This window comes from Pinus tabuliformis, chromosome 6 (genome assembly GCF_031772625.1).
Source record: "Pinus tabuliformis cultivar Carrire ecotype Pingquan chromosome 6, CPIR1, whole genome shotgun sequence".
Classification (NCBI taxonomy): domain Eukaryota; kingdom Viridiplantae; phylum Streptophyta; class Pinopsida; order Pinales; family Pinaceae; genus Pinus; species Pinus tabuliformis.
The window spans coordinates 388,768,684-388,789,685 of record NC_142292.1 but is presented as its reverse complement, the minus strand read 5'-3'; the positions used below and the strand labels follow the sequence as shown (position 1 = coordinate 388,789,685).

At 37.5% G+C, this 21,002-nt stretch overlaps 4 protein-coding genes across 6 annotated transcripts; 3 read left to right on the top strand and 1 right to left on the bottom strand.

Moving 5' to 3' along the window:
* Positions 1-298: 298 nt before the first annotated feature.
* LOC149258959 (histone H3.3-like) lies at positions 299-1,017 on the top strand. The gene is made up of 4 exons (XM_089443369.1): positions 299-370; positions 475-555; positions 656-727; positions 865-1,017. Exons 1-4 carry the CDS (start codon positions 299-301, stop codon positions 1,015-1,017), a joined length of 378 nt encoding a protein of 125 aa, XP_089299495.1.
* A 386-nt stretch (positions 1,018-1,403) lies between these two features.
* LOC149258958 (uncharacterized) lies at positions 1,404-7,655 on the top strand. 3 transcript variants are annotated; one of them, XM_089416906.1, is made up of 10 exons: positions 1,404-3,755; positions 3,970-4,266; positions 4,720-4,989; positions 5,170-5,285; positions 5,460-5,559; positions 6,499-6,614; positions 6,758-6,857; positions 7,124-7,270; positions 7,403-7,463; positions 7,557-7,655. In XM_089416906.1, the coding sequence occupies exons 1-10, from the start codon at positions 3,561-3,563 to the stop codon at positions 7,562-7,564; spliced, it is 1,410 nt and encodes a 469-aa protein (XP_089273032.1). In that variant the 5' UTR covers positions 1,404-3,560; the 3' UTR covers positions 7,565-7,655. The 3 variants fall into 3 exon arrangements, 1 of the variants encoding a protein (XP_089273032.1); XR_016257153.1 differs by lacking the exon at positions 7,124-7,270 and having other exon boundaries at positions 7,318-7,463; positions 7,568-7,654; XR_016257152.1 differs by lacking the exon at positions 7,124-7,270 and having other exon boundaries at positions 7,318-7,463; positions 7,565-7,650.
* Positions 7,656-8,712: 1,057 nt separating this feature from the next.
* Positions 8,713-10,793, top strand: LOC149258957 (serine/threonine-protein kinase GRIK1-like). The gene is made up of 5 exons (XM_089416927.1): positions 8,713-8,894; positions 9,449-9,835; positions 10,139-10,254; positions 10,370-10,448; positions 10,566-10,793. Exons 2-5 carry the CDS (start codon positions 9,730-9,732, stop codon positions 10,736-10,738), a joined length of 474 nt encoding a protein of 157 aa, XP_089273053.1. The 5' UTR covers positions 8,713-8,894; positions 9,449-9,729; the 3' UTR covers positions 10,739-10,793.
* A 3,597-nt stretch (positions 10,794-14,390) lies between these two features.
* Positions 14,391-19,070, bottom strand: LOC149258956 (disease resistance protein RUN1-like). The gene is made up of 5 exons (XM_089416898.1): positions 18,812-19,070; positions 17,547-18,632; positions 17,028-17,386; positions 15,436-16,858; positions 14,391-15,306 (listed from the first exon to the last, which is right to left on the bottom strand). Exon 2 carries the CDS (start codon positions 18,617-18,619, stop codon positions 18,215-18,217), a length of 405 nt encoding a protein of 134 aa, XP_089273024.1. The 5' UTR covers positions 18,620-18,632; positions 18,812-19,070; the 3' UTR covers positions 14,391-15,306; positions 15,436-16,858; positions 17,028-17,386; positions 17,547-18,214.
* Positions 19,071-21,002: the final 1,932 nt, after the last annotated feature.

Here is a 21,002-nt window from a genome sequence, read left to right as displayed (position 1 = left end):
TGTTCTTGGGTTAGGATCCATGTTTTATTTCCATTTTAGTTTGTCTCAGAGTATATGTCTGCTTTGATTTCCTATTTTCCTTGTTCTTCAAATTTGTTTTCGAGGGTTTAGTACGGGAAAATCTCCATTTTATTTAAGGCGGTGTGATCGCGATTGCATTGCCTAAAAGTGGTTTTTTTGAAAGAGATTGATAGTAATTTTTTGTTGTGGTTTTGGATTTTCTGTTTTGATGTTTGGGCTTTGGTCTTATGCTTTCGTTCTTGCTCTCTGTGCTGTAGATCGCTCTTTTCCTTGAATCATGGCTCGTACGAAGCAGACAGCACGGAAATCTACCAGAGGAAAGACTCCAAGGAAGCAGCTCGCAACAAAGGTAACGGCTTTCCTATATTTCTTCCGTTGCATCTTTGGTGGAGTTAATTGAGGCGTGTTGTTTTTATTGTGGCATTTTATTCTGAAGCTCCTTTTTTAAATTAGGTTGCTCGTAAATCTGCTCCCACGACCGGAGGTGTGAAGAAGCCTCATAGATATCATCCCGGAACAGTTGCTCTTCGTTATGTACACGCAGTTTAAATTTGCTTCGGATTCTATCGATATGTTTACAATGTTTTCTTTATAGTATATGTATCTTATTGCAAATTGTTTAATCGAGTATCAGAAGAGCATGGAGTTGCTAATTTGGAAGCTGCCATTTCAAAGGCTTGTGAGGGAAATTGCCCAGGACTTCAAGGTAACTTGTCACCTTTCTCGTTAAAATGTTAGCTTAATTGGCGACCCATTTAAATGAATTGCTTGGTACTTTGTTCTGGCGGTGGTACTTGTCTAATTATTTTGTTTTATTGTGTTCAGACGGATCTGTGATTCCAGAGTCATGCTGTCTTGGCACTTCAGGAGGCTGCAGAGGCCTATCTTGTCAGTCTGTTTGAAGATACTAACCTCTGCACCATACATGCGAAGAGGGTGACCATCGTGCTGAAAGACATTCAACTTGCAAGGCGTATCCGTGGGGAAAGGGCCTAGGCCTGTTTTCACGGTGATGATTTGTAAAGGTCGGATTTTTCTGGGGGAGAATTCTGTAGCATGTACATATATTTGATGAAGGAAGCTTTTTGTAGAAACGCATTGTAGATTGCAGGATTCTGTAATGTCGTATAATTGAAGTTTACATTGACTACAGTGGATTTTGTGGATTTATGACTTCTAATGTAATGTCGTATAATTGAAGTTTACATTGACTACAGTGGATTTTGTGGATTTATGACTTCTAATTGAATGGGTCGACTCGAGCTAATTGTAGCTGCTTATTAATATGGAACTTTTTGCCATTCGAAGCCATGTTTTTTGAACCCATACTGCATGTTGATGCTTGTTAAGCTCTTCATTATTATACAGTATAATTATTGTTTATCAATGTTGAAGTGCTATATGTGTCTTCATGTATAAATTTAATTTGTTTTTCGGTAGACCACATTCTTCGTGATTTATATTCTGCATTTTCTATTACTTTACACTGATAATATTCTGCACTTTCTATTACTTTTCACTGATAATCGACCGCAATACAAGATGTTGTATGACGATGTCTTTTATCAATGTTAAAGTGCTATATGTGTCTTCATGTATAAAACTGGTTGTTGAACAATAATTTATCCTGTCTGCAAGAGAGGGCTGTTGGGCTGTTTTATCTTGTCTGCAAGAGAGGGCTGTACATTTGCCAAAATTCTTCAGAGTGGAACTTGTTTATATGTTTTTTAATAATTGACTTTGAAGTTTACAAATAGTTGGATGGATTTTATTTGCTAGGCTGAAGCGATTATTCTACAAATCCACTACGGTTGTGAGCAATGAGTATTTATAATTATGTTATTAAATATTTGGATGGATTTTATCAGCAAGGCTGAATCTACCATTTTGTGCAGTCTTGCGATGTGTTAGCAAAAATATGTTCTTGAATATTTGCATGGATTTTATCTGCCTGACTGTTTATCTGTCGGACTGAACTGAGTGATTATGGAATGTTTAGTGGTTGTATCAATTTGTTCGGAAAATTTTGTTTTTGAATACTTAGGAAGAGATTAGTTTGCAATGCGCAATAGTTGTAAGCAATCTGTTTGCAAAAGTGCAAGTTGTTGCAATGCTTAGGTGGGAAGTTTCTTTTGGAAAATTGTTTTGCCATTGTTTTTGTGATGGTGCAGTTTTAGCTAGTATTCATTTTTATTCCTTGTGAAATTTTATTCATTCTTTCCATATGGCCCATTCATTGTCAGTTTGTTAAATTTTATTCATTCTTTCCATATGGCCAATTCATTGTCAGTTTGTTGTTGCAGTCTCGTCGTGGCCACACTCGGCGAGCCACAATGTGGCTAACTCATTATTGTCAATTTAGTGCATCTCGGCCACTTTGTCAATTTAATGATGACTTGAAGAAAATCTTCAAGTGTCATGTTTCGTTATCCAGTGTGAATTTTTATGTCTTCTTCCGATGTGGCCAAATCATTATCAATTTAATGCATCTCGGCCACCGTGTCAGTTTACAACACATGTTGGTTGAAGAGTTTCATGGTTAACTGTGAATTTTTATGTCTTCTTCCCATGTGGCCAAATCATTGTCAATTTAGTGCATCTCGGCCACCATGTCAGTTTACAACACATGTTGGTTGAAGAGTTTCACGGTTAACTGCTTAACACTCTGTTCTGATTTTTCATGAAACCCTCATTCCCAGTTTTCAGGAATCATTATTCTCAGTTTTCCAACCAAATTACTCTTTAAATAAAAGAATGAAACACTCGTTCTCAAATAAAAATGTTCTCATGTAAAAGATAGAAATACTTGTTCTCAGTGTTCTACCCAAATTTGAAGAAATACTTGTTCTCAGTGTTCTACCCAAATTTGAAGAAATACTTGTTCTCAGTGTTCTACCCAAATTTGAAGGGTTACCACCAAGTTTGAAGGTTTTAACGCAATAGCATTTTTAATGCTCAATTTGAAGGGTCTGGTTTTTTCTGGGTACTACAATTTTTCTGAATAATGGAAATTTCCAGCTTATTTGCTTATATCAAACATTTGTGTAGGGTTTCAACCAATTAACATTTCATTTAGTATGTATATACAAATCAATGATTTTGGGATCAAATTCCACAAAACAATTCTATAGATGCTCTTCAAATTCCTTCAAGCTTTTGAAAGTAAAACCAATGAATTATCAAATTTTACTATAATAAAAAACAATTAGAAAGCCTTTAGCCATCCCAAATTGCTCATCCTTTAGGTTTGAACCAACATCTCTTCTAGAAAAATTCAACAATTCCAATTTAATAATCCTATAGGCCTATCTTTGTACCTTTTGGGACAATTGCTAGTTACGTCGTAAGGCGTTTCCCTTTGAAATGAATTGCCCCAGCCGTCGCCGTGTCCTATTGTTAACCGTGGATTTGTGGTGTTAGACGATTGAACAAAGTTTGATTGTTGATCCAAAACTGAAACGGTTCATGAAACTGAAACGGTTCATGAATTTTCAAGGACCAGAGAGTCTGCTCAATAGCAGCGGCAAGATGCCTTTGCCATGGAACACATCGAAGCCTCGATACTGTTTCCTCGCAAGCAGAACACCACATCGACCCTGGCAGCGCGCAAAAATACATATGAAAAGAAACAGATGCCACTCAGACCGCCAGCAACGATCAGAGGAAATTTTTCCACAGGGGAGCGATGTCTCCGTCCTCTGCAGAAACAGGGTGCTTCAATGAATAAACACAGCGTATGCATTCTCTCCTTGTTTTTACAGATAATTTATATGCTGCAAACATGTCATTCCCTCAATTGGGTTTATTACAGTGAAATGTGGCTAGGGGGCAACAGGTTATCAGCCTCTCTGCTCAACCATCGAATTTTTTTTAAGTGGATACCCTTTTTTGGTACGTTCAGTTGGAAGTGTGAATCAGGATTTGGTTTTATTGTTTTTTCCATCACAGAGCGACAGATTTATCCCGGCAAGAGGATCCATCGATTTGGAGGTAGCTAGATTCATGATCACGCAGAAGCAAAAGGACAGTGATGATACCCATGTCCTCTCCCCTTCCCCCTCCTCTTCCAGAAAAGCATACAAGAAGGAGATGGCAGCCACTTTATTGAAGAATGCCCGTGCTGCGGACAACAATTACAGAATTCTTTCTTTCAATGGAAAATCATCGACTATTTCCCAGGCTTCACAAGAAAATGTGCTAGCTAATTTCCCTATTTCTAGAAGAGCACGCAGATATATTGCTCAGGTAGGCCTGGATTTCATATTTTTTTACAGTCATTTTCACTAGATATTCCATAATCAAATCTTGAATACCATTGATGTTTACTCGTTATTGAATCAAAGCCCTTGATCCTATTTTCAATTGCAGCATTATCCCATATGGAGGAATGTGCTACACAGATTTTTTTCTTTTTCATTTGTAACGCTGAAATCGCTACCACACCCATTCCAATTTCTTAATTTTTTTTATAACAGAATGATGTTAGAAATCATTTCAGTACAGGAAAAGTACCCCTTTGCAAACAAAGCCATGATAACATTTTTTTTTTTAACCATTGATATACTCTTCGGACACCACAAAAACTACATAGTATTTGGGGTTTTTGTTATTAGTACACTGGATATGCCTATCTGAGGACCATTGTCCTTTGTCCCTTTTTTTTCACCTAGTAATTTAACTTATCCATGTTGATTGCAGTCTGCAGATAGAACCCTGGATGCGCACGACGTTCTGGATGATTATTACTTGAATCTATTGGATTGGAGTTCCACCAATGTTTTGTCCATAGCCCTGAACAACACTATATACTTGTGGCATGCTTCTGATAGCTCTATATCTGAGCTTCTGATTGCAGATGAAGAAGAGGGCCCCGTTACCAGCATTAGTTGGGCACTCGATGGGACGCAAATTGCCGTTGGGTTGAATAATTTTGTTGTACAGTTATGGGACTCGCAATCTAATAAAAGGGTAAATAAAACCTGTTTATCTCTTCCAAGGTTTTCTCATTCTAAGATAACCAACAACATTTATGTTTTACGGACAAACTGAAACAGGAAGATTTTATTAACTCGTTTGATAGCTTTCTTCTACCATATTTTGCCCCCTCAAGATCTCTGCAGTAATTTCTATGCCTCTGTTATTTTTCAGAATTATATGTTCAAGTATGATAGTGTCCACGGACAATGGAAGCATCATGAAGTCAAGGTCAAAGACTCGAAAACTTTACTCTTTGGAGAAACATCTGTTGCTATATTTGGTTTGAGGTAAAACACTTGTTTATGGAGATCAATGAGAGTTTCATAGGTCAGTTACTGCTTGAGCTTAGGCATGAATAGAGTGTGACTGCTTGAGCTTAGGCATGAATAGAGTGTGAGCGCTGACATTGTCTATTTCTTCCCATTTGTCTAACTGTTCACATTTTGGTTTGAAAACTATAGAAATCCCGAGGAAATACCATGGGGCGAGGTCGACGCAGAGTATGTGGTTGAATCTACAGGTGTCTTCACCGATAAAGAGAAAGCAACTGCTCACTTGAAGGTTTGAATATTACCATTCCACAATTCAATTATAATTGATTTTTTCCTTCAAAGTTTATCCGACATGCTACTAATTAAAAATACAATGTACCTAAAAGTTGATAAATGATATTTGAGGTAACTAAGGAGTTGTCACATGCAATACCGCTCCCTCCCTACATGAGCAAGGAGATTTGGCAATAGCATGTCTCAAGTAAAAAAATTACCTCAGCTGCTTCAAGATAGCCATGAGAAACCTGAAATGTTTGAAATGTCTTCTCTTCATGGGAAGTTATGATCAGGACCTTGCCTGAACAAAACTTAGTATGACCAGGGTCTTACCTGAGCAACAAACAGTGAGACTACCACCTTACCATGTCAAGTGACAAAATACAGCTTGTTACCATTACTTTCACGCAGTCATGAAAGTGCACTGTTGTTCGAAACCTAGGGCTCATGATTTTCCTATCTTTACATCCAAATTATCTCTTTGTAAAGCCCACTCTGTTAAGCCAGAAATGTTATCAAGGCTTGATTTGCTTTCTTCAAATCCTGCTCGATCATTATATACGGTATCTTTCAAGAATATTTGAGTTCATTTGCATAATGAATACATTATTCTTTGGCAAAGTCCGCTTGTGTAATATATACATTATTCTTTGCTAAAGTCCTTTTAAATGAGCAATTTTTCTCTTCTTCCTTATTTATCTATCTAGGAGGAATTCTTCATTGAAATTTAGGCATATCTGCACATCATTCTCTTGATGAATTTTGGATCGTCTACCTGAAGATTGTTCTTCATTTTGCATTTTTTTTTCTTCGATTTATTCCCAACAGCATTTATGTTTTACGGACAAACTGGGATAGGAAGATTTTATTAACTTGTTTGATAGCTTTCTTCTACCATATTTTGCCCACTCAAGATCTCTGCAGTAATTTATGTGCCTCTGTTATTTTTCAGAATTATATGTTCAAGTATGACAGTGTCCACGGACAGTGGAAGCATCATGAAGTCAAGGTCAAAGACTCAAAAACTTTACTCTTTGGAGAAAAATCTGTTGCTATGTTCGGTTTCAGGTAAAACACTTGTTTATGGAGATCAATGAGAGTTTCTTAGGTCAATTATTGCTTGAGCTTAGGCATGAACAGAGTGTAAGTGCTGACATTGTCTATTTGTTCCCATTTGTCTAACTATTCACATTTTGGTTTGAAAACTGTAGAAATCCTGAGGAAATACCATGGGGTGAGGTCGGCGCAGAGTATGTGGTTGAATCCACAGGTGTCTTCACCGACAAAGAGAAAACAACTGCTCACTTGAAGGTTTGAATATTACCATTCCACAATTCAATTATAATTGATTTTTTCCTTCAAAGTTTATCCGACATGCTACTAGTTAAAAATACAATGTACCTAAAAGTTGATAAATGATATTTGAGGTAACTAAGGAGTTGTCACATGTAATACCGCTCCCTCCCTAAAGGCTATTAACATATCTAATTTTGTAAATTTCAAACGGTATAAAGTGCAACAATGGAAATTACAATTTGGACCCCATATAATAAAATTTTTTTGTTGATTTCTAATAGGCAGGTGCTAAAAAAGTTGTTATCTCAGCTCCAAGCAAGGATGCGCCTATGTTTGTTGTTGGGGTTAATGAGCACCAATACAAATCTGATTTGAACATTGTTTCAAATGCAAGTTGTACTACTAACTGCTTGGCTCCCTTGGCTAAGGTTTGCAATGATATTTTTACTAAATTATCACAGTTTTCATTGTATAGGTGTCTTTATATGAGAAAAATTACATATTGTTGGGGAGGAACTATATGTTAAAAGAGAACAAAAACACTATGTTTTCTCTGGCAGGTAATCAATGACAAGTTTGGCATTGTTGAAGGTCTCATGACAACTGTCCATTCCATCACAGGTACACTTACTATGAACTAGTATTATGCCCTTGAATCTTATTGATACAAGGCGTTTGCAAGCTGCATTGACTTATGTTTCTGTATGTAAACAGCAACATAGAAGATAGTTGATGGCCATCAAACAAGGACTGGCGAGGTGACAGAGGAGCTAGTTTTAACATTATTCCTAGCAGTACAGGAGCAGTTAAGGTAGGAAGAAACAAATTATCAATGATGATTAAACATATTTAAAACCATCAGTAAATATTTTATTCTGGTGATTATCATTCACATTAAACACTTTATAAGGTTAGTTTTATTGATTTACTTCTCAGACAATTCTTTCGGTCATTCTTTTCATGTATAAAAATTACCTCAGCTGCTTCAAGATAGCCCTGAGAAACCTGAAATGTCTGAAATGTCTTCTCTTCATGGGAAGTTATGATCAGGACCTTACCTGAACAAAACTTAGTATGACCAGGGTCTTACCTGAGCAACAAACAGTGAGACTACCACCTTCCCGTGTCAAGTGACAAAATACAGCTTGTTACCATTACTTTCACGCAGTCATGAAAGTGCACTGTTGTTCGAAACCTAGGGCTCACGATTTTCCTATCTTTACATCCAAATTATCTCTTTGTAAAGCCCACTTTGTTAAGCTTGTCTGTTTCTATTTTCCACTGGTGTTTGTTCATCCTTATGGTTACCCTTGACAGTTAGGTGACTGTTAGGAGAGCAAATGGGAAGTACCACTTCTTTATAGTAGGCACAACAACACAGTTGCTTGACATTGGATCCCATTTGAATTTAATATTTTTTATTTCTTACCTAATTTTCGCATTTTATCATATTGTCCCATGCTTAGGGTGATTAGGTTTTATTTGTTTATTGGATTTCTTTGGAGAAACATTAACTGTGTACTTGCAATTGGTTAATTCTCTGTAATCTAGTTGGGTTCTGCATATTTTTCTTCTAATTTTGTTAATATGAATCCCCACCAGCATCACCTTTTATGTTCTCACAGCTACTAATTGTGATTGTATTTTTGAAGGTTGTTGGCAAGGTTCTACCAGCTCTCAATGGAAAGTTGACTGGAATGGCCTTCCGAGTACCCACACCAGATGTTTCAGTTGTTGATTTGACTGTTGGACTTGAGAAGTCTGCCACTTATGACTAGATCAAGGCGACCATTGAGTAAGTAGTCTCAGTTACCCCCTAAGAAGAGGAAGGGAAGAGGATATATTCAATCTCTGTCACGAATAAGTTTCGAGGTTGTGTATTTCATTTTAACTATATATGGTACATTTCATTTTATAGGGAGGAATCTGAGGGAAAATTGAAAGGAATTCTTGGTTACACAGAGGACGCTGTGCTAACCTTGTGCCATATAGAGACTTGACAACTAACAACCCAAAAAACTTCAAGAACTTGAAGAAGATATAGTATATTGGGTAAGATTTATTGTTTCCAATTCCAGAAGAGAAAAATCCTTTCTCACTCATGTCACAATTTTCACTCATACGTCTCTAAAGTTAAGAATTGTACTTATCAGCGGTCCAAAGCATTCACGGGCTTAGGGATCGTTTCACTACCTTTGTTGAACAGGGAATGATAATTTTGTATTGGGAGAAACATATAAAGAGCACTGTTCATTGAAGTTTTTTCAAGATTTTGTCAAGATTATTGAATGTATTAGAACTAATTCAGAATCTATTACTATTATTTTCAGTATCTTGTTCTTTTTTTCCTTCATTTCATTGGATAAATCATAAAAGGTTTTATTCAAGCTTTGATTCTGCCATTTTTTTGTTACCAAATTTTGAAATATTTACATATTGCATACCTTGTTTTCACTAAAACAATTTGAAGGAGAATACCAATCATTCTCTCTATTTTTGGAAAAATAAAATAGCTTAATATTGAAACTTATCTTCTTTTTACTGTGTTAAATTTGGACTTGCCTCCATCCACTTTCTTAGTTGGGAGCCTGAAAATTACTGTGCAGAATATCTTTCATGGAGATATCAAACCAGAAAACCTTATGGTTGGCAGCGATGGAACAGTTAAGATTTCTGACTTCAGTGTTAGCAGGATGTTTGAGATAAGAAAGTTGCTCTCTGAGTGTACCTTCCTTTCTGATAGTGAATGTGTTCTAAACATGACCTCTCAAACTGCACCATTTCATAGTTATAGACAATTACAAATGCCTACTATTGACTATTGTTAGGTGAGTATTTTTTATTAAATGTTAACGTTGGACAATGAGGATTCAATTACTGGGAGGAAATGTTTTACAAAATCCAATGTTCCTTTGGATGTATACACGGCAGCAATGATAAGCTTCGAAGGTCTCTTGGTACTCCTGTTTTTACTGCACCAGAATGTTGCCTAGGTAGAGTGCTTGAAACTTTGCTAGTTATACAAATACCGTCTGCTCAAGATTTGGACAATCATTGCTGCTAATTTGTACTGTATTCATATCTTCGATGATATATTGTCCATCTTGTTTGTTGTCAGATTACATTCTTATACTCGACATATATTATATTTTAAATTCATGCTTGTTCTCTTGTAAATAAAAGCCTGTTCAATGAAATGAAAGACCAGAGGAAAGGAAGAAAGGGTCACATGTTAAAGGACAGATACTTCAGTTGTCAAAATAGGCCTGACAATTTTTGTTGCCTGTTTTCAATAGGCTTGACATATCATGGTAAAATTGCTGATGTGTGGGCATTGGGTGTGGCACTATACTGCATGGTGTTAGGTTCTTATCCCTTCATTGGTGACTCCTTGCAAGGCACATATGACAAGGTAAATGAATCTCTGCTGCTTTTGACTTTTCAAACAGGCCGGATGGAGGGAAATACTTATTTTGTTGTTACTAGTGGTGGCTTAGATTGTTCATGATCCACTAGTGGTGGCTTAGATTGTTCATGATCCACTTGTACTTCCAGAGGATATGAATCCAGCACTTGCAAACTTACTGGAAGGTCTTCTTTGCAAGGGTAAGTGACTTTTCTCAATTGAATGTTTTACAGAGCAGATTTTAATTTTAAGAGTTGCATTGCTGCAAATTTTGAAATTCACCATAATAATCAAGCTGCCACTATTGGATTTCACAGATCCGAAGAAAAGGATGAGCTTAGAGACTGTTGCAAGGCATCCGTGGGTTATGAAGGATTTCACGTCAACTGTGCAGGTATTGGGGAAATGTGAACAGGGTAGCTCCAGATATCATTCTAATCATCATGAGCAAACTGTAGCTTCCTCTGAAGCATTGTCAGAATCAGTTTAACAGGGATGTTTATGGTTTTTATTTTTAGATATTTCATGGCTGCTTAGTCATGGAAGAAATGTTGTGGTTCTTCAGAAGAGAGGGTTCCTTTTCTCATTGTATTTATATTGAGTTGCTCTATGATGCTTGTACATTGTATCTACCTGTATGACTTTAGATATTCAGCGGCATGCTTTAGTTGGACTTCCTTCTAATGCAATTGGGACCTCAATGGAATATTATTTGACAGTTCTAACCATTCAAATAATAATCAAGAATCACATGATATGGTGGCTAATGTTCAAACTTCAAACTTTCAAAGCACTTCACTGTCAAGAGCTCTGGGGGAATTCTTCAAGATATCGGTGTGTCAGTTGTAGATTATGTGCTGGTAAGGTTGCAGCAAGCAAGTTCAGTGTCTCTGTTGTAGAATATGTGCTGGTAAGATGTAGCAATCAAGTTCATCATACTAGGAATTCCCTGGTGTAATTCACAATAAAATAATATTGCAATTTGAGGCGGAGGGTTTTAAGCACCTTGTGCATGTAATAACTCTATTTATGATAGCTTATTTTTTACGGCTTTGTGCAACCTGTTTTCAAGCTAGGTTGGTTGCCAGTCCAAATATCTGCAGAGATCTTGGCCATTTCAAATTGATCTAGAATCGGTCAAGTTAGTTTTCTTGTAGTGGAATATTATAAAGACCTTTCCTTTTATGGTTGTGGTACACAACTTGACGAGTGTAACAATAGAAAAGCAAGCTAATTGTGTGGCCAGGTTTTTGATGGCAGTGATGGAACTGTCCCTGAATAAAATGGTCATATGGGGCTTCATATTTAGATTGTGATTTTTATTCTTATCTATTGATGATGCATCTGTATATTCACAAACGAAACCCAATAGATTCGTTGCTGATTTCTTGGAGCTGAGGGTTTCTATAACAAGATGATTGGTACCAGAAAGCCACCAAAGATGCGAGTTTGAATGGAGGATTTTGGGAAATCTCTAAACTGATTTTGTCTACTCATTTGCTACATGGCTGAGTTTGATCAGATTTCCAGTTGGTGCTTATACCAATCCATTGAACTGATAAGAAGGCATTAGAGTGTTGGTATTAAATGGCTGATTGAACTGTGGAACCTTGCTTGCGGATTGAGTTCCATTCCTTTTATATTGGCCTCTATTATTTAGTTATTGTGCAAGAAGCACTGGTAAGGAATCAACGCTTTAATTTATGCAGTGATATATGAATAGCCATTTCATGTTTTTGCTTGAAATTGCAATATCCATCTTTGTCTGAGCTTCAAATTTTAAGCTTTCGCAAGTGGGGTTAAAGTTCAGCAGTGAAGATGGTTGTATGTTAAGGCAACCACTAAAGTTAAATTTCTTGAGCCATGAATAAGCAATTGGAGCCATGTGCAAATCCCTGGGTGATTTTGACAACAGAAAAGTACGCGCTGTCATGACAGCTTAACCAAATGAAAGTCCTCGTGTTCAGTTGTTTGCCCCTCAAGGGTCACTTTAATTGTTCAAGTTGGCTGCTTCTTGTGTCTGATTCCTAGGCATTGTAATGTTTCTATCTGAGCTTTAGAAGGAAGCGATTTCAAAGAAAAATTGCAATTATTCTAGAACATGGAACTCAGATAGTGAAGATTGCAGACGAAGAGAGTTGAATGGGGAGATGCTGGAAATTTCGGGTATTGTACAAACTTGAAATGGTAACTCAAGTCAAAACTGAAATCTATATTACAGTTTTTGTATTCATTATGTATTCAAAACCAACTGTTTTTCAATTTTTAATTACACAATTTTTTTCATGTTTAACTTGCAACTAGATTGAGATGTTATGCTGTGCAAGGAAAGGAGACTTGGCATAAATGGCAGTTGCCTGTAATATTAGTTTTGAATGTGCTGGATTGTTGACACTGAAAATAATATTTCTTACACTTGGTGTGCATTTGGTCATGATAATGTCCATCGATATTTTGTTCCAGTTTTTTCGTGGCTTGTAAGTTCAATGCATTATATCTTTATTTGTGATGTTTTTCAAAATTTCCATTTTATCATTAAATTCTTTCTATTCATTTGTTGAGGATTTGGTAAATTAATATCTAACATTAAGAAAAATAAGATTCTCAAATCATTTTTGTGAGCAGCTGGAAAGGCATGACCCCTTTGAAAGTTGCAAGAGTAGGCACGTAGGCACAAGAAGAAGATCTAGAGCTGATGTTTGGGACATTTCTGAAGCATTGAAGACAGATAATGAATTTGGCATGCTTGCAACATTTAAAGTTGACAAGTTTGGGGATTCTTTCCAATTCTTTGGATTAGAATGCCGACAACCATTTTCTAAGAATTTTCTATCCCCGGGCATGTTCTTGTTTAGTCCATAATTTATGTTTTAATTTGCTAAATATACAATGAAATATAAAACAAATAAGTAAGCCAAATCCCCTTCAATCAATGTTCTAAAAAGGTGTGAGCATTGTGAGTCATCTGCCATGCTCCAGTGTTTATGTTATTGAAGAAACATAGAATGACTAAATGTTGAACCAATTGTTTCAGTTACTAGGCTTTTCTATCCGTTGAAATTCCTGCAATTACAGTCTTTTGACACAGAGGCTTCCCTTCTGTATGGACCTGATCAAAGGCACTCTCCTTGGATGTGACATGCTTGAGATTAAAATCTTGAATTGAGTCAACTTCTGCCTTGCTTAACATGACAAAGCTTTCCACCCCCAAAGCTATGATATTTTTGTCCCTTTTCTTCACCAAGTGTTTGCCTGTTGTGAACACAACCTCTACATGCAGATTGCTCTCTGTAGTTTGGTTAACAAAAAACAATTTTCTACTTAGACCAGGAATGTAAAAAAGTGTTTTTGAACATAAACTTTACCAGTTAGATGTAGTGTTAAAGACCACCACAACAAATGTCAAAGCAATTTGTAGTGGTAATTAAATATCTCTTGCTTGCGTTAATAGAGAACGATTTTCATGGGCGCATTTTTAAAGAACATATCATTAGCTTAGTGTTAATGCATTTAAAAGATCGTATTACAATTCTGTTTCAATTTCCTTTATGTTTTCTCTTTTTTTCTGTTTCAATTTCCAGTTTTTAAAGTTGAAATGAGCTCTAATCTACAATGCTATGTATTGATAAACACGAAAAGACCTTTATCCCTGACAAAGTTTTTCCTAAATTAATAGATTGCTAACATTTGTTATCTATAATTTTCACAACAAAATCTGTGAGCATTCAAGTTGTCTGTAAATTTCAGATATCAGCGAGAAGAAGCAAAAATTGAAGCTTTGGTAAATCTCAAGACTTCCAAATCTGAAGCTGCAACCAAAAATCTTAAGTTATAAGGAGTGTGCCTATAAATATTGGTACACATTTAGGAATATTTCTATAATTCTGGTCATTTACAACATTTAGAAAAAGTGAATAGACATGTTGATATTTAGGTCATTGACCTAATGCACACACCATATGGATAATAGATTTCCGCACTTTATGCCTTACGGCGTTTCCTTTGCAACATCTGGTGCAAATGCTAGTATACTCTGTTTATCTCAATGACCAAATAATCTCAAGGGATTCATCTTACCAGCGCATTTCCTTTGAAAGCCACTTCAGTCTAAAACCCAGTTCTTCTAGAACTTGCTCGAGATATATTGCAAACGCATTTTTAAAATATTAAAAGCAAATATTTGATGCACACCATACTCTGGTTTAGCTAATGCTACCATAGAATACGGGGTAGGCAGCATTCATTATCCATGTACTAATCAAGGAAATTGAGTGAACTCCAGTCTCAACAAGCATCCCAATTCCTACAAACTAAACACTGACCTGCTGCAACTCCACTGTGCATATATTTAGCATTTGCTTTCTAAAAATTATCTCCACCTTTTTTGTGCAAGGATTCACACCTGCAATTATGAAGAAACCTTCGAGAAGGTGCCCTGCAGAAGCCACAACCAGATGGGAAGAACCATAAGGTGACCAACCTCGTCCTGATCCCCTTGCTTCCTACCAGCACCCGTCCTTTTAAACCAAAAAAACACAAATTGAAATTGAAAAAACTTCACTGGAAACTTGACAATACTGACCATTTTTGGCTGCTTTTGATGCCTGGATCACTGTATTTTATGCTGTATGGATCAGTTATTGTTACACTTACATTGTTTTCCCCTATGCTGCACACAATAATATTTTTTGAGGTATCCTGCATTGATATTCATGTGGTCAGCGACTCAGCATGAGTGAAATGATAAATGGACTTCACAAGAAATCCTCAGGGTGGAAGAAACACTCTCAGAACATCTGTGCAGAGGAAAGGGGAGAGGATTGGAAACCTCCTCTGTTCTTCTTTGGAGTGAAACCATGGTGTCGGTGGAAAAAGTCACAAGGAACTCGGATGCAATGGAACGATCTCCACCATTGAATGTGAAGGCAATGTGATCTTGTTAAGTTGAGCCTGTGTGTGAGACTGCTGTTGTTTTTTCCTCTTTGCCAATAAATGAATAGACAGACTCCTGCTGGACCCTCGTACAGGGTGCCTCATAAACGATTTGCCCAATAACATCTGCAACATGAGAGATAAACATGGCTAAAAATTCCACAGAAAAAATAGAAAAATAAAATGTTAAAGTTACCGTGTCGTAAATTGAAAATTATTTGAACTAAATTAATTCAAAGTCAGCTATAATAATACCTCTGAGGTTTGGATTATTGGACAACCAGCCACCTTCAACCAAGTCAAGTGACTGGGCCGTTAAAGGGAAGCCGACAAACACTTAAATTCTCTGCAATTCTCGAGAGTCGAGACCCCATTCCTTCAGGTTCCGTAGGTCACCCAGCGAAGGCATCACCATGTCCAGCAAAGGGTTTCCTACCCACAGAATTTCTAAACGACTGGGGAGCTCAATTACATTTGGCAATTCTTTGAAATTTGTGCCCATCAATTTCAATGTTTTCAGGGACCTTTGATGTGTCAGTTGCCAGGGTCATACTTCAACTTTTTTACAGCGGGTAAGATCTATATGCTTGAGCGTTCTTATATTTCCAAATGTTTCACTACTGATTGTTAAATTAGAACAAAAGGAAGCACTAAAATATTTAAGGCTGGTTAAACTCCCGAAAGAATCTGGGAGCCTGTGCAATTTCTCGCACCACCTCAGGTCCATGCGGCGGAGGTTAGTCAGGCTGCCTAAGGAATCTGGCAGCCTTTCCAATTTCATGCACTTAGACAGGACCATGCTGTGGAGGTTAATCAAGCTGCCGAAGGAATCTGGCAGCCTCTCCAATTTCTTGCAACAACTCAGGTCCATGCGGCGAAGGTTCGTCAAGTTACCTAAGAAATCTGGAAGCCTCTCCAATTTCATGCACTTAGACAGGACCATGCTGTGGAGGTTATTCAAGCCGCCGAAGGAATCTGGCAGACTCTCCAGTTTCTCGCACCCACTCAGATCCATGCGCCGGAGGTTCGTCAAGCTACCGAAGGACTCTGGCAGCCTCTCCAATTTCTCGCACCACTCCAGGTCCATGTGGTGGAGATTAGTCAAGCTAGCTAAGGAATCTGGCAGCCTCACCAATTCCTTGCACCGAGAAAGGTTCATGGAGTGGAGGTTCGTCAAGCTACCAAAGGAGTCTGGCAGCCTCTCCAATTTTGCGCACCTAGACAGGTCCATGTGGTGGAGATTCGTCAAGCTACCAAAAGAATCTCGCAGCTTCTCCAATTTCCTGCACCTATGTAGGTCCATGTGCTGGAGATTCGTCCAGCTACAGAAGGAATCCTCCAGCCTCTTCAATTTCTTGCACCCACGCAGTTCTATGTGGTGGAGGTTCGTAAAGCTACTGAAGGTATCTGGCAGGTTCACCAATTTCTCGCACCCAGAGAGGTTCATATGGTGGAGAATCGTCAATTTACCAAAAGAATTTGGTAATGACTTCAATGGACCCACATGTAACACCAAGGCCCTCAACGAATTCAAATGACCGAATTCTTCTGGCAATCTAGCAAGAAAGGAAGAATCAATGACGATCCTTTCCAGGTGCTTCAGCTGCCCTATGGACTTTGGAATGCTGGACAGCCTGCTCGCATCAACAATCTCTAATTCCTGCAACTGTAAAGGTGCCTGGAAGATCAAGCAAGTATTTCTAGTATAAGAAAAAGATATATACACTGTAACAACGACAAATATGATTATCATGAGAAAAACCGTCAGACATCATTGGAGACCGGGGCTATTATGCAATATCAATAGGTAATGACCACACAAATTAACTCAAAAAGTTTAGATTTACCTGCGATTTGCCTCGCCACAATGTTTCCAATACTCTCCCCTCCACTTTCAAAACCCTCAAATTCTTAATTGTAATCCAGGACGGTATGCAAGTGTAGGGCAATCACGCCAGGAAAGCCATATGAGATTTGGAGAGCGCACCCGCAAAATACGATCCAACAGGTGCCCTTTAGCCTCAACAAGTTGCAAATTAATGACACCAATACCAAGAAAACAATCAAGTTTATCGTACAGTCTGTTGCAAAACTGCATCGCTCGGTTTCCCAACGTCTGATAATTCCTTTGGTACCATGACAACTTTTGTGAGCTCGTGCTATGCCCTTCAGGGAGCAGCCCAATTCCGCGTGCTTCGGTTAAAACCTGTTCATTGGGTTGCAGAATTAATAAACTGTACACAGCTTCCTATGTTTAAATTTAAATATTTTGAAGGTGAAAAACAATGGATAAATGGAAAACTGTATACAGATTTCTACAGAAGAAAGGTGAACTATTTAAAAAGTTTGAATGATTGGGGACTTACATATGATTGCTTGTGCAACCAATCATGAATGTTCCCGGTGGGACGCCAAAGACGGCGCGGCGATTCTTCCTCTGCAATGTCTCTTCCCAAGTCTCGGAGTTGATCGTGCATATGTATAACATTTTTATCATCGACTTCAACCAGACATTTGCCCTCTAAATTTGTAAGCCCCAGCAATCCGTTCCAGCCTGATTCGTTCCAAACTGCTACGGCACTCGCTTTGTTTTCCCCTTATGAAAAAAAAGGCGATATCTAAAAAGATCTTCCGCTCCACTTCGCTGAGTGCGTCGTAACTAATTTTTAACCTGCTCTTTATATCAGGTGAAACTTTTATTTGAACCTTTAATTCATAAAGTTTAGCCTCCCAATAAAGTTCAGGTTTTCCAAAGAGAAGTGCCCCAAGCACTTTCAAAGCTAAAGGCAGTCCATCGCATACCTCAAGAAACCGATCTAGAAGATCTTCAAATCCGTGCAGTGGATGGGTTTGACTGAAGGCATACGAGCAAAAGAGCTCTTGGGAATGTTGTCTAGGAAGGCCTGTTAACTTGTAAATGCACAACTGTTCCACTCCTGACCTTTCGAGGACATCCTTATACCGAGATGTAATCAAAATAAAGCTATCGGATCTTAAAACATCTTTAACTGGTAAAAGGGCCTCTAGCTGATCCTCATGATCTATGTACATGAAAAGATTTGAGATAATTTTCAATCATACTTTTGCCTTCATAAATGTTATTTATATCCAGATCTTTTTGAGTCAGGCCCCTCAGAAGTTCCCTTTGCACGGAATGTAATGAGCTTTTATTAGCCTTTTCTCTAACATCTGCTAAAAAATAAAATTTATTGTACTTCGAACTCTTTCTATTGAAGAGTTCTAAAGCCAACGTTGTCTTCCCCATTCCACCCAGGCCTACTATGCCCGCCACTTGGACTTCTCCACTGTGCTGCTGCTGCTTTAAAATTGTAGTTTCAAAATCTGTGACTTTGTCATTTAAGCCAGTGGGATATTTGGCTACATACAACCCTGGCTTTTTACTCAAAAACACCACCTGTTCAACTATCTTCTCTAACATATGCCCCTCATCACTGGATATTCACCCAAAAAAACAAAATAAATAAATAATTGAAACCATAGGGCAAATCCCCTCATCGCTAGAAAAAAACACCAAAATATATAAATAAATAATTGAAACCACAGGGCAAATCATCATAATACATATACATGTTATATATTGTAGACACAGAGACGGAATCGAGGGTCTTACCCGTTAAACTTGCCCTTCAAATCAAACCCACTTATGTTTGCGACAGTAGAAAGAGCATTTCTCCATTTTTGAAGAGTGGCAGAGTCATATCGTGACTTCTCTTCATGCGTTTGTGAGTCGACCGTTTTTTTCTTTTGGAGTTTGTCCAGGGCCTCAGCATAAACTCCTTTTTTGTTCTGATCGGTCCACCTAAGCTCAGCAGGCTCAACATGGTAAAATATAGGAATAATAGGAGCCCCGTCTCCAGCATGAGGACGAGTTCATGCAGACACCATTGGGAATACGCATAATTAGGAGAAAAAATGGCCACGTGGACCGAGGCACTTCGAATAGCGCCCACTATTTGGGAAGGAAAATTGAGCCCCTCTTTCAATTCCTCATGGCCTAAAAAGGGTCTGAATCCATGAACAAGAAGACGACCGTAGAGATAACTAGCGAAGGTCTTCTTGGTGTCCGGGCCACGGTGGTTAATAAACACACCGTAGTTGTAGGAGGCGCAAGAAGCGTCCATCGTAGTTGCAGGAGAATAACGCTGATCTTCAATTTCAATTCCAGAGTGGGTTTTGGGAATCAAGGATGGAGGCGTTGGGTATGGGAATGCCAAATGTTACAGAAATAGAAATAGAAACTGGTCAACCCTGAATGGCCGAAGCAACTTGAGACTCGAAATGCGAGAATGGAGATGGATTTAGGAGCCTACCAGAAAATGTGGAGAGGATCGTAATGGGAGAAAACTCGAGAGTGCCGCGAAAAATAGATCGTCCTTCTGCTAGATGCTTGCACCACCACCGCATTCAGGTGGGAAGAAAACACAACAGTAGCAGGTGCCGATGAAGTGCCTGGAATTTCGTGTCTTCGGGTTGGGGTCCACACGGTTATTTGTCTACAGCGAATCTCTCTCTTTGCGTGTGAGGTCCACACGGTTGATGGTCTCAGCAAAGGGTTGTTTATCTAGCGCCAAAAGGCCAAAATTCGTTGGAATCTGGTTTTTATTTTTCAAAAAAATTGATACGAGAGCTTCAACACTGTTTTTATTGTGGAAATGTATTAACACCATCAAAAATTACCAAAATTATCAGAGTACTCAAAATTTTGAAGTTACTCACTGGTATTTATAATTGGGATTTCCAAAAATTTCTACCAGATTTTAACAAAATGGTACTAGAATTTTGATTATTTTCCAAACAAATTTGAAGCGTCATTACACTCTGCTTCTTGAGAAAATATCTCTTTGCATTTGGGGTTTACAATAAATTTAACTTTTATGTTTTTTCCCGAAAATTAATTTTCACAAAACAACAAATTTCTTACTCAAAATTCATAACATTTATGTTTTTTCCGGAAAATTAATTTTTACAAAACAACAAATTTCTTACTCAAAATTCATAACAGCAAAATCAAGATTCATAAACCAGAATCAGGATAGAAAACAATTTAAATATAAATTAAGCCATAATAAATGATCCCTCAAATCAAGAGACCCTAAATGTCATCAAAACGATTTCATTTCCATCATTTCACTATTCTCTCATTGGATCGGGGTTTAAGTTTCATGTTTTTAGCTAAAAAATTTCACTGTAAAATAAAATGAAATTAAATTTTAATGTTCACAAGATTAAATATAGTCTATAAAACCTAAAAAATAAAAAAATTATAAAACCAAATAAAATATATTATCATTGCGTAGGGTTTAAATTTCATGTTTTTTCCCAAGAAATTCCACTAGCGTGGACTCCACAATGGTTTAACTTCCAATTTTTCCCCGAGAATTAGCTTGTGGGGTCCACAATAATTTACTTTCTTGTTTATTTCAAGAATGAACTTTCACATTACTTTCTTGCGTGTAATGCAACTTTGACCCGGATACTCCCTTCTAAGGAAAATATTACACCGCATTTCACACTTCCAATGCTGCATGGATTACTAAACAAATTGTAACTTGGAGGTGGATTACCAGTTATTATTCTAGTTCTAGTAAGAATTTGGAATGAAACAACACAAATGCTAAAGTAACTCGCTAAGTTATTCATAATCACTCAATTACTGTAACGTGATGTTTATACGTAATGTAATAAACATCATCCCATTTATAAATTTACATGCGACTTTAAGTAACTAAATGAAAACAAAACTTACTGGAACTCAATTTCGAGGAGTATACAAATGGAAACTGGAGTTTTAGGGAAAACTT